The sequence below is a fragment of the Hemibagrus wyckioides genome, linkage group LG18 (assembly GCF_019097595.1).
Source record: "Hemibagrus wyckioides isolate EC202008001 linkage group LG18, SWU_Hwy_1.0, whole genome shotgun sequence".
Classification (NCBI taxonomy): Eukaryota; Metazoa; Chordata; class Actinopteri; order Siluriformes; family Bagridae; genus Hemibagrus; species Hemibagrus wyckioides.
This window is the reverse complement of record NC_080727.1, coordinates 14,753,753-14,766,784: the sequence shown is the minus strand read 5'-3', so window position 1 is coordinate 14,766,784 and position 13,032 is coordinate 14,753,753. Positions and strand designations below refer to the sequence as shown.

The following is a 13,032-nucleotide window of genomic DNA, read 5'->3' as shown; positions in this document are numbered from 1 at the left end:
TGTTGTGAGTTGTCAAAATAGCAAAAAATCAAAGCTTGTACAGTTTTATTTTACACCTGGCCTAAGCACCAAGGACCAAGCCACTCACAGACTTTTTTTGGCTTCAGGCAATTTGAAGATCATTAGGAATTCCTGTGTATTGCATGTTTTGTACATGGCCATGAAGTACAACTACAGATCTAATGACCTGTATGCCCTCAGGTTTTTTCTTAGGTTTAAACGCTTGGCTTCTCCACCCGATAGCTGTAAACATCAGGCAGTCGAAAGTAGGTCAGAGGGTAATGTCATCAGCTTCAGCACTTATGGTTCCCATAGTTTAACACCATTGCTTAGAGTTTATTTTTCTAAAAATTATTTTTTTTGTGGTCCTTTTTTTTCTGACAGAAATATCTGATGTTGAGACATGGCTAACAATGTTATGAAAACAGTTAGGTATCTTGACTGCTGTTTGGCTTTCTGCCTCCACTCTGGTAACCTCGAAGGCACTATACTGTCTGTCCATATAGCCATATAGATGGCTTTATTAAATTAAAATTAAAATTAAATTAAATTACATTAAAAGTAAATATATAAATATATATATATATTCATAACAGTCATAACATTATATTATATTATATATATATATTCATAACAGTCATAACATTATGAGCACTGACAGGTGAAGTGAAGAACACTGATGATCTCCTCATCATGGCACCTGTTAGTGGGTGGGATATATTAGACAGCAAGTGAACATTTTGTCCTCAAAGTTTATGTGTTAGAAGCAGGAAAAATGGACAAGTGTAAGTGTTTGAGCGAGTTTGACGAAGGGCCAAATTGTGATGGCTAGACGACTGGATCAGAGCATCTCCAAAACTGCAGCTCTTGTGAGGTTGTTCCTGGTCTGCAGTGGTCAGTATCTATCAAAAGTGGTCCAAGGAATGAACAGTGGTGAACCGGCGACAGGGTCATGGGTGGCCAAGGCTCATTGATGCACTTGGGGAACGAAGGCTGGCCCGTGTGATCCGATCCAACAGACTTTAATCAGATTTTAATTTACGTGCTAAGTTAATGCTGGTTCTGATAGAAAGGTGTCAGAAAACACAGTGCATCACAGTTTGTTGTGTTTGGGGCTGCATAGCCGCAGACCAGTCAGGGTGCCCATGCTGACCCCCTGTGCACTACTGAAAGTGCCAACAATGGGCACGTGAGCATCAAAACTGGACCACAGAACAATGGAAGAAGGTGACCTGGTCTGATGAATCACATTTTCTTTTACATCATGTAGATGGCCGGGTGCCTGTGCGTCACTTCCCAGGGAAACACATGGATGCACTATGGGAAGAAGGCAAGCCGGCAGAGGCAGTGTCATGCTTTGGGCAATGTTCTACTGGGAAACCTTAGGTCCTGCCATCCATGTATATGTTACTTTGACACGTACCACCTACCTAAGCATTGTTACAGACCATGTACACCCTTTCATGGAAACAGTATTCCTTGATGGCTGTGTCCTCTTTCAGCAGGATAATGCACCGTGCCACAAAGCTAAAATGGTTCAAGAATGGTTTGATGAGCACAACAACGAGTTTGAGGTGTTGACTTGGCCTCCAAACTCCTCAGATCTCAATCCTATCCAGCATCTGTTGGATGTGCTAGACAAACAAGTCCGATCCATGGAGACCCCAACTTGCAACTTACAGGACTTCTGCTGCTAACATCTTGGTGTCAGATAACACAGCACACCTTCAGGGATCTATTGGAGTCCATGTCTCAGCAGGTCAATATATAATTACATATATTATACAATTATATATACAATGTATTTATTTATTTATTTATTTTTCGACAGCTGCCAGTTAATATTTCAAGGGAACAAGTGATGTATTGCATGGTCACCACTTATTATACTGTGGCCTTGAGATACCAAAATCATGGCCACAAATTGTATAACTCAAGTCCACAACTTAATATGTCCTGTAAAATCATATGTCATTTTTGGTCGGAATGAAGGATGAAAAAGTATGCTTGCTGGACAATTTGTTGGACAATGCTATACACCTATTAATGTTAAAATTTTATTTACTCCTGTAGGTATTTCCTCCAGTAGGTCCTCTATGCTTAGAACATCACAGTGGTAGAGCAGATAGGTTTGCTGCATCATATCTCCAGGCTCCTCAGTTCAGTTCTGAGCTGGTATATTCTCTAGTTTTGGTGCAGGTTACATGTGAATGAATGTACAAAAATGTGAAAGCATTATGCCTTGTGAAGGACTGGCATCCCATTCAGGATGTATTCCTGTCTTATGCTCAGTGTATCCAGTATACAGTAGGCTCCAGATCCACTATGGCCCTGACCGGGACAAAATAATTACTAAAGATAAACGAATGAATGGCCATACTTAGATTCCTGTGGTCTCAGTGGTCTAAATCAATTTCTGTATCTCATTCATTTTATAATACTATTGCCACAGGTTAAGTATTTTGTGGCCACAATATAGATACTGGGAAACTTAACTCATGGTCTAATCTTATTACGTGGTCTCAAATTATAACCATGTCATCTCGGTGCTTGTGTACAAATCAAAGATGAAGCAAATTAAAACAGACTGATGATACATTCTCAGAAATAAAGGTACCAAACTGTGCTTTTCCTCATCCAAAGGGTGGTACCATCAATGGTAATCATTTTTTGACCTGGAACATATGTAATAAGGTACATAACTGGACCTTAAAGACAACATTTGAAGCTGTGGTCTGTATGGCTAATGAAAGACATTTCTCCTCTCATGTAAAGGATGCAAAAGCCTCACTTGTTAAGGAACAAAGACAGTTTAGTAGCTTTTTTTAGAGACTGGGAATGCAATGAAAGACGTGTCTGGGATGCATTACTGAGTAAGCTGCATTAAAATCATACAGATTAACATAACAAATGCTGCATCAATACAGCCGTGCATTTCTGTTCCCCTTTTTAAAGTCTTTTTTTTCCGTTTTGCTCTCACATGTTAAGGTTCTGCGGCATATCGTAGGCTGCAGAATCGTTCATGCCAACACTACAACTTCAATCCTCGAGCTCCGTTCAGATGCGCAATATGCGTCTTATCTTTTGTCTATTGTAGTACTGAGAACGAGGACCACAGCCCATTAGCATAGAATTAGAGGCGATTGCTCACTTGACCGATAGCCTCTCTACAGTGTGAAAAGAGCACTGATAACAGCCTAAAGAAACGCACGGCGGTGGAAAAAGGCGCATGTGTGCGTGCAGCTCCCGGTAGACTCTCCCCTCTACAGTGTCCAGGGTTGCCAGGTTGGAGCGACTGTGTTCCGTCAAGCCATTTAAAATAAATAAATAAATAAACAAACAACAAGTTCGGAATTGTACATGTACATGCAAAACTAAACTACGACTACTCAAAGAGCAGTATGATTAAAAAAACAGGGATGCATTGGATATTGATTATTGGTCGGATGCCAAACTGAAATTGGCTTCCATTTCCCTTCTCATCTTCATCTGATGAGTTTGCATATTTTAAGTAACATTCATGAAAGTGTATCCTTTATGCCATATATGCTGATGATGATGTCGCTAACACTGTTGTTCATCCAATGAAATTAATGGACTGGAATTAACTGCTGTATAATGCATGACCAGACAACATGACATTACAGCTGGACATATTTCATGATTGATGATACGAATCAAAGCAACGCAGACTGCAAACTGGGAAGATCTACAACAACTTTCTGCAATACAAGTAAATAATTATGGCATTTGATCTGTATCTTCAATAAAGAGCACAAGGGCTGCTGATTGTTCAGGTGAGCAGCGTAGTATCAACAAGCTTGGGAAATAAAAATCAACACAAAATGCAGTGATTTGGCCGCACACAATGGTATGCATGAGGATGATTCAGTGCACAGAGACTCTCCTTTGTGAGAACACAATTCAGTTCTGCGAGCACTGAGTCAGGCATCCTTTCACCAGGGTCTAATCACCACAGTCACTCCTACCATTCTGCATGCCTTTGTGCTCTCTATTAAGAATAGAGTTTACACACCATAAACAGAATTGATAAAATAAAATCAGTAGATGGAATCAGTAGCTTGGCTGGAATGAAAACCTGCATCCACAGCGGCCTTATTGCTCATAAGATTGGACATCCCCAGCATACATAAGGTGTTCATTGTAGAAGCAACCTACATAAACAGATCTAAAACAAATGCTCCATATTGGTATTGTTAGCAACGAGTACCTAAAAAACCTTCAGTGCAAACCTTCAGACTCCACAATACGTTCAAGCATACAGTGACCAAGCTATACCATACATTTATAGTGTGAACTGTACCAAACTCTCTCTCTCTCTCACACACACACACATACACACACTCACCTTTGTGAACAAACTCACAAAATAATGTTCATTACTTATTTGCACAACTTCAGCCGCTGCTACTGCATTTTTCCACAATCCACATCGTCGTGCTGCTTTATATATGTTACAATCATATTTGTTATTAGATACCTGGTTGTTACAGTTTCTCAAGTTTGCACATCATTGCATTTCATTTAATTGTACATGTTTTTCTTCGGCGCTATGTGTCCTGTCTTGTGTTGTTTTTTGTACTTCCTGTTTTTGCACTGTCTTGTCTTTGCAGTGTTTGTACCTGGTTGCACACATTGCACTTTATGTAGCTAAGACAAACTTCTGGCCTAGCTCTGTGTCGTGGTTCTGTTTGTAATTACATGTTGTATGTTGTTTATGTAGCACCAGGGTCCTGGTGAGACGTTGTTTCATTTCACTATGTACTGTGTCAGCTATATGTGGTTGAAATGACAATAAAAAGCTTCTTGACTTGACTTCGATGGACTGGCAACCTGTCCAGGGTGAACCCCTGCCTTTCGCCCTATGTGCGCTGGGATAGGCTCCAGCAGACCCCCGTGACCCTAATTAGGAATAAGCGGGTATAGACAATGGATGAATGGATGGATGGATGGACTTGACTTCACTTGAGCTACCGACTTCTGGGGACAGGAGTGACCATAGGCCACTAAATGTGGGCGTGTCCAGTGATGCAACAAAGTAAAGAAAAGTTTAAATTACTGCAAATATGAAGCGACTTGGGACTTGGGATGTGGTTAACTCCAACGGGAGATAAGGACACACACTGCTTCTCCTTCATCTCGTATATATATATATATATATATATATATATATATATATATATATGCATATATACCCTGGTGAATTTTATAGCCAAACGCCAGATCTTCCTCCAGAATGTTTCATTTTAGCAGAAAGAAATGTTATAAAGTGGACTGTTAGGTGCGCCGCCCACTGATAACCCTTATTACTATGGTAACCAGTAGTGTAGGAACGCCTGCAGGCGACTTCATAGTACAGCGACTGGCGACTTGTGTGAACGAGCGTAAAAGCACACAATCTGGCAACACTGTGTGCCGAGGTCCCCACTCCCCCACCCCTCGTCTTGCATGTGGAGCGTCTGCTGGCGGTCGGACTTTCTGCACCAGGGTTCGCGCCACTGCGGGGGGAAAAGCAGCAGCAGCAGCAGCAGCGGCGGAGATGGAGATGGATTGCTGATATCTGCCTGTCCCGTTTCCCGTTCCTTTTTCACCCGGCTGACGTCATGCTCCACGTCTCTCCATAGTTTTAGCCGAACAAAATGAGGATTTCTTGCCATCAGCTTTTACTGATATTTTCCTGCGTTCGCGGACTCGCCATGGGGGCTTTTCCGAGCAGCGTTCAAATCGGTGAGTTACGTTCAGGTTTCCCGGAGAGACTGCTTCATGCCTCATCTTCTCTGTGATTAAAGAAGTGTGTGCACGGCTGAATGCGCGTGTCAACTTTCGGGGGCACATTTTTAAAAGGAAAGACCAGACTCATAAATTGTGAGCGCGCGCAGGTGCGTTAAATAGTAGAGTCAATTTATTAATGTTAATCGATCGGTGTGAATCCTGCCATCCGTTCACTGTCACGTAATCCGGCGAGCGCCACTGCAGTGCGCCCTAAACGCCACTAACTGGGATGCTCTGCTTGGACAGAGCGGGTAGGACTATCATATCACATCACCAGAACAGCCAAATAAAAACAAAACAAATCAAAAATCAACTTTACTGGCTTTTTTTTGCTCACATGTCCCTTTTTTATTGCGCAAATTCCTTGTTTAGAATTCAGCACGCGTTTTTTTTTTGCGTTTTCAGCCAGTCCCGTTGCGCGCGCATTCCTCTGTCACTCCAAAGTGCCTTCCTTAATTGTATTCCAGTACTGCATCAGGCTCTGTGTCACGTTTCTTACACCCTCCCCTCTTGCTAAATAAATAAATAAATAAATAAATAAATAAATAAATAAATAAAAAGAATGAATTCATTTTCAGTTCAGTTTGTCCCACTGCACTGCCATTTATTTAATAAAATACTGTGTTCAACTTTTTAAAAAATTGTGTTGTCAGTTTGAAATCATGCAAATCCACAATTGTACACACCCCATTTTCACTTTTTATTGTGGACCTCTTTGGACCTTTGTTTTCCAGTCAGCTCACGTTTTGGGTGTCCATCAAGCCATAATTAAATAACGGTCCTCTTATTTGGCACAAAATATAATCGTTCTCTCTGTTTCTCTCTCTCTCCGTCTTCCTCCTTCTCTCTCTGTCTCATCCCTGCAGGCGGGTTGTTCATCAGAAACACAGATCAGGAGTACACTGCCTTTCGCTTGGCCATATTTCTGCACAACACGAGCCCCAATGCGTCGGAGGCACCCTTTAACCTGGTGCCCCATGTGGACAACATTGAGACAGCTAACAGCTTCGCTGTCACCAACGCCTGTGAGTCCGAGCCGGTGTTGCTTTAAAAATATTAACAGCTGTGTCCATTCAGGCTGCATAATTAGCCAGGGGAAGAACTGAAGAGGTGTCACTGGGGGGAGGTCTTGTCAAAGGGTTGGGGGTTACTTGGAACTGAGCTGCTGCTAGAATCTTGAGACTCGTTAATGGACACTGGTGTGAATGATAGAGCTGATAAATGAGAGGTGTTTGGGGGCAGAGTTGCTACCTGAGAGCAGTAGTGACAGTACACATGCTACACTGTGATGAGCCGCGTCCTGGCTTTTGTCCAGCCAGTGCTTGTGTCTCTCTGGGAACCCTGTCCTCCGGCTCTTTACTGACACAAATACAGACTAAGTGCATTCACAAACAGTGGCGTTACTTTGTGTGTCTATGTGTGTGTGTGTGCGTGCGTGTGTGTGCACGTGTGTGCACCCATCCCCCAGTTAAAAGAAGACACTGCTCTCTCTCTCAGCTGATGCAAGCTCACACAGACGTTTGCGTTTGCATTGTGTGTATTTGTTTTATCCATGTTTTGCTACTTGCCTCAGTTTAGATGTCAAGCTACGTCTGACAAGGTTTGTCAGCTGGTGCGACTCGTACATGGGTACTCTAGATAAGAGAGGACGGTGCATTGCTCAGAGAGCCGCACCGCACCCGGGGGGCAAGCTAGGCCAGCAAAGGCCTTTTTCGTGCTGCGTTCACAGCAAGACTCCCTCGCCATCCTCTGCAACATTCAGGCTTTTGTCACTTCCCATCAGGATCAGGCACACTAGCGTAAAGTAAGCACAGAGCAAGGGCAGCCATCACGTCAGCCATCCACAGTCTGCTCTGACCCACGCGTCAGCCTCAGCTCGTGCTTCTTCTTCTTCTGCGCCACACTGAGATTTGCTTGCCTTTTTTCTGTTCCCTTCATCTCTAGTGGAATGTTCAAATTCAGAATTCAACGCAGTGACAAGCCTTTTCTGTATGTTGGCTGTGGTGTGTAATAGAGGTGAAATCCATGGAATGGACTTGTCTGTTTGTGTCAGGATAACAGACACATTAATTTATCAAAGCGAGGCTTCTTTATATTGGTAAATACGTACTGCAGAGATACTAAAGAAGGTCTGTCTTGCATACTTTACTGTGAATAAAACCAGCAGCATCCAAGCATGATAAATGTTGGTTTGTGTTTCCTCTTGAAGCCTCTGTAAGGTCAGAAAATAAACTCTTTTGGGGAAATTGAGGAAAGCAGTTAGCAAAAGCCACCTATATTCCCTCCAACACACATACTGTAGGTCCACCATTTTGCACAGATGTGTGCATCTTGTCAAGGTTCTTGTCGGTTCTTACCTCCTTCATTGTAATACAACAAAATCATACAAATTCTGCTCAGAGATAGTGAAGGCTATGGTAATAGGACAATGTCTTAAAAGAAAGGAAGGTGGGTTTCATTTTAGAGCCTTGAGTAGACAGGAGGTCCCAAGATGATCCTAGGAATCAAAAATTGCACAGGAAAATGGAAATTGTCCTAGTGAATTCAATTGTCAAGGCTCCTCTGAGTTGTGTTATTTGTCTTTGTCTTGGTGCCACCATTTTGTTGACTTTCTGTATACCAGGATTGCCTTTAAGTCACTTAACACTGAAAAGGGAATCCACAGCAATCTCAGGCTACCAGAATAAGTTGGCTAGAGTGGCAAAGTTTGAATCCTTTGATTTTATTTGCACAAAAAATACACTTTGTATACAATTCATGCATGCAGTTTTTTCTATGAGTCTTACAAGTCAAGTCTTAAGTCATATATATATATATAGAGCAGAGTGACTCTGGAACAGTTTCTGAGACAGATTACCAGAAGACATTAGCGTTCATGATGTAGCAAAACAAGCGCTCAGATTTTCAGTCAAGGCCTTGACATCAGTAATGACATCTGTATAACATCCAGAATGAAAAGATGGGATTGATACCACCTAACCTGTTACCATCCGTTGCTATACTCGTGTCAGTACCAATTTGTGCATTAAGATAATATACAGAGTCACTTCTTTCCCACCGTTGTTCTTATGCCCCTGGCTTTATACTTTTTATATCCCACGCACTGACTTCCAGTCGTTCGTGGGTCTGTTCATAAAGATAGGAATCCTTCTGGGCAATAATGACAGATATGTCGGAAATTTATGTGGCCCGTTTAATTCGCTTGTGAGATTAAATGCACATGGTGTGCTATCAGTAATTCACGACAGCCTGATAAGTGCTGGTGTCATTACTGTGTATGAACAATCAGTTTCAGTTAAGCAGATTAGCCGTGCAGTCAATTACTCGCCATTTTGGGACCTATGTAAATCACAGTGAAGAAACAGCCGTGTTTGCCATGTGTGTGTGTGTGTGTGTGTATTTGTGTATTCCAGGAGCTGGGATTATTATTGTTCATCCTCAGCATTCCACCTTTCCCCATTCCTCATTTCCACTGCTGGGCACGAATCTGCTTGCAGTTTGTTGCATGCAAGGGCTTTTATTCCTCACCGGGGAGCCTTGGCTGCTATGCTGGGATGAGCAGAGGACAGATTATTCGTTTCCGATGATCCCCTCGCCTTCTGCAGTCTGCTCCTCCAATTCTTCCCCCAATTTCTTCTCCCGTTGATACTCCCTTATTTTGTTCAATCAATCCAATCAATGGCTAAATTAAGCAGAGAGCGCTGAGCATGTGCACTGAGGCATGACTGAGAGTCGTTTGACCGCAATACACTAGTAGCCAGGGTTCTTTTGACCTTCATGGGGAAATTGTCAGATTTGGTCATGGTTGGAGCTGTTTTCTATGTAATTCCGTTGTATCAGCACTACAGTGCTATCAGTTTGTCTGATAGCATCACCACACTGCCGTTTTCCTCTCTCACTGAGAGCAGTGGAGTCACAGCATGGGGGAATTCAACTGCTCTTCAAATGGGTGGTTTCAAGAGCTCCACTTTAGAGAGAGGTGATATTTGTGTCTAGGTTCAAATTATATTCATGGAACAAAAATTCTTTATTTTTTTAAACATCTTTACATCTATACATCTTTTGATTAAGGTTGGTGAATCAGCTGGACTAAATGGAGATTAGTAAAAATGCTTGCTACCATCTGAAATCCATTTCCAAAATTAGCGTGGTTAAAACGGATAAAATCCTCAATTCTGGAGACTTATGAAGACTCATCAAAAGGAATGAATTAAAACACTCAAGTTACTAGTGACAAATGTCTGTCATTATGACAGAATGTATACAAGAATGTGTAGAGTAAATAGCTCTCTGCTTCAAGCAATTTTAGATGCTATATAATGTTGGAAAAAGGCGCTGGATTTTGGCTTTCGGAAGGAAGCACATTAGCTTTCCAGACTGTTAGCCGTTATTCCGTGGGAGCGACCAATAGTAGCTAGTATGTAGGATTTGGAAATTTTAAAACAAATCAAAACAAAAAATCCTAAATCCTATTCTGAAAAAATTAGGTGAAAATGTGATTTGATAAACAGTTTGTAATGTTAATTTTTTAGATATCTAGATATTGCATTGGCTAAGTTTCCTTGCTGACAATAACCTCCTATAGTAACTTTATGATAACTGAAAGTAGCTAGCCTAAAGGCAAGTTAGCATATCTAAACCCTTAATATATCTCAAATCTTTATATTGCTTGTGTTCTTGTATCATCCTGATCCTTCCTAAGGACACTTTTCCCAGGAATGCAGTTCTGGGAACTAGTCATTTTGCCAGTTTTTGGACTAGATTTTGAAAGTTACACCATTTTAATTCATTCTCATTGTCTTGTAGGCAAATGGAGACAAATGTCGAGATAAATCAAAATAATTGCAATGAACATTGTGTATATGTATGTGTACAGTATCTCACAAAATTGAGTACACCCCTCACATTTTTGTAAATATGTTATTATATCTTTTCATGTGACAAAACTGAAGAGATGACACTCTGCTACAATGTAAAGTAATGAGTGTACAGCCTGTATAACAGTGTAAATTTGCTGTCCCCTCAAAATAACTCAACACACAGCCATTAATGCTACTAATGCAACTAAACCGTTGGCAACAAAAGTGAGTACACCCTTAAGTGGTAATGTCCAAATTGGGCCCAAAGTGTCAATATTTTGTGTCCATTATTATTTTCCAGCACTGACTTAACCCTCTTGGGCATGGAGTTCACCAGAGCTTCACAGGTTGCCACTCTTCCACTTCTCCATGATGACATCACAGAGCTGGTGGATGTTAGAGACCTTGCGCTCCCCCACCTTCCATTTGAGGATGCCCCACAGATGCTCAATAGGGTTTAGGTCTGGAGACATGCTTGGCCAGTCCATCACCTTTACCCTCAGCTTCTTTAGCAAGGCAGCGGTTGGTGTGTTGGAGGTGTGTTTGGGGTTGTTATCATGTTGAAATACTGCCCTGCGGCCCAGTCTCCGAAAGGATGGGATCATGATCTGCTTCAGTATGTCACAGTACATGTTGGCATTTATGGTTCCCTCAATGAACTGTAGCTCCCCAGTGCCGGCAGCACTCATGCAGGCCCAGACCATGACACTCCCACCACCATGCTTGACTGTAGGCAAGACACACTTGTCTTTGTACTCCTCACCTGGTTGCCGCCACACACGCTTGACATCATCTGAACCAAATAAGGTTATCTTGGTCTCATCGGCCCACAGGACATGGTTCCAGTAATCCATGTCCTTAGTCTGCTTGTCTTCAGCAAACTGTATGCGGGCTTTCTTGTGCATCATCTTTAGTAGAGGCTTCCTTCTGGGACGACAGCCATGCAGACCAATTTGATGCAGTGTGCGGCGTATGGTCTGAGCACTGACAGACTGACCCCCCACCCCTTCAACCTCTGCAGCAATGCTGGCAGCACTCATACATTTATTTCCCAAAGACAACCTCCTGATATAACGCTGAGCACGTGCACTCAACTTCTTTGGTGGACCATGGCGAGGCCTGTTCTGAGTGGAACCTGTCCTGTAAAACCACTGTATGGTCTTGGCCAGTGTGCTGCAGCTCAGTTTCAGGGTCTTGGCAATCTTCTTATAGCCTAGGCCATCTTTATGTAGAGCAACAATTCTTTTTTTCAGATCCTTCTGAGAGTTCCTTCAGAGAGTTCTTTGCCATGTTGAACTTCCAGTGACCAGTATGAGAGAGTGTGAGAGCGATAACACCAAATTTAACACACTTGCTCCCCATTCACACCTGAGACCTTGTAACACTAACGAGTCACATGACACCGGGGAGGGTAAATGGCTAATTGGGCCCAATTTGGACATTTCCATTTAGGGGTGTAGTCACTTTTGTTGCCAACGGTTTAGTCATTAATGGCTGTGTGTTGAGTTATTTTGAGGGGACAGCAAATTTACACTGTTATACAGGCTGTACACTCATTACTTTACATTGTAGCAGAGTGTCATTTCTTCAGTGTTGTCACATGAAAAGATATAATAAAATATTTACAAAAATGTCAGGGGTGTACTCACTTTTGTGAGATACTGTATGTGATTTTTTTTTCTTTCTTTCACAAGCATTGGCATGTCTCATTTCTTTTCTAAATGCATAAACACAGACACTCTCTTTCCCCATGTCCAATGCGCTGAAAAACAGAACTGCAGTGTACATGTGTGTACATGATATATATATGTGTGTTTGAAGCCATGACATCCCCTGTGCTGCAGTGCCACTCTCCCTTGTCTTGCATGTGATTTGGTTACCAAAAATCAGAAGCGAGCGCCGCAGCCAAGCAGTGACGTTCACTGCATGAGGCTTCTAGGCGACTGTTTCTGCAGATAGGAACCCTCTGAGAACAGTGTTAGTCTCTTTCTTCTACGGCGCAGCACCCTATCTCTCCTGGCCTGTCTTTCCTCTCACACTTTCATTACTGTGCAGGAATAGTGTTTGCATAAGTCGATGGTAATTCCTCCTTCGACAGTGCCATCCTGCAGCCGCCTGCAGTAGGAGTCAGCGGTGATGCGATGCTGTTCGACAGCGAAGAGGAGATGTGTGGTGTGGGAGGAATGAAATGGAACAGGGAATTTGATTGAAAGGAAACTAACCTTAACTGATTCATCGGTACCGTTTTCGCAAAAAAAACGTGTGACTTGTGTAGATTCTCTGCAGCGCCGTGCTAATAATGACATCATGAATTATTTAACAGCATTTAAGCTTGTTATACTGTTTGTAAGCAATAACACACTTGGGGGTTTGCTGTTAT

General features: G+C 42.2%; 1 protein-coding gene across 12 annotated transcripts in view; it reads left to right on the top strand.

The window, feature by feature from the left end:
• The first annotated feature begins 5,462 nt into the window (after window positions 1-5,462).
• gria4b (glutamate receptor, ionotropic, AMPA 4b) overlaps window positions 5,463-13,032 on the top strand; it is a 107,345-nt gene continuing 99,775 nt past the window's right edge. For 5 of the 12 annotated variants that reach the window (XR_009207243.1, XR_009207242.1, XM_058415722.1 and 2 more), the window contains exons 1-2: window positions 5,465-5,748; window positions 6,660-6,818. Coding sequence is in view for 10 of the 12 variants with exons in the window: in XM_058415722.1 (XP_058271705.1) it covers window positions 5,661-5,748; window positions 6,660-6,818 (247 nt within the window). In the remaining 2 variants the exon portion in view is untranslated. Of the gene's footprint in view, window positions 5,749-6,659; window positions 6,819-13,032 lie in introns of all 12 variants that reach the window. The other 7 variants (XM_058415715.1, XM_058415717.1, XM_058415718.1 and 4 more) reach the window with 4 other exon arrangements.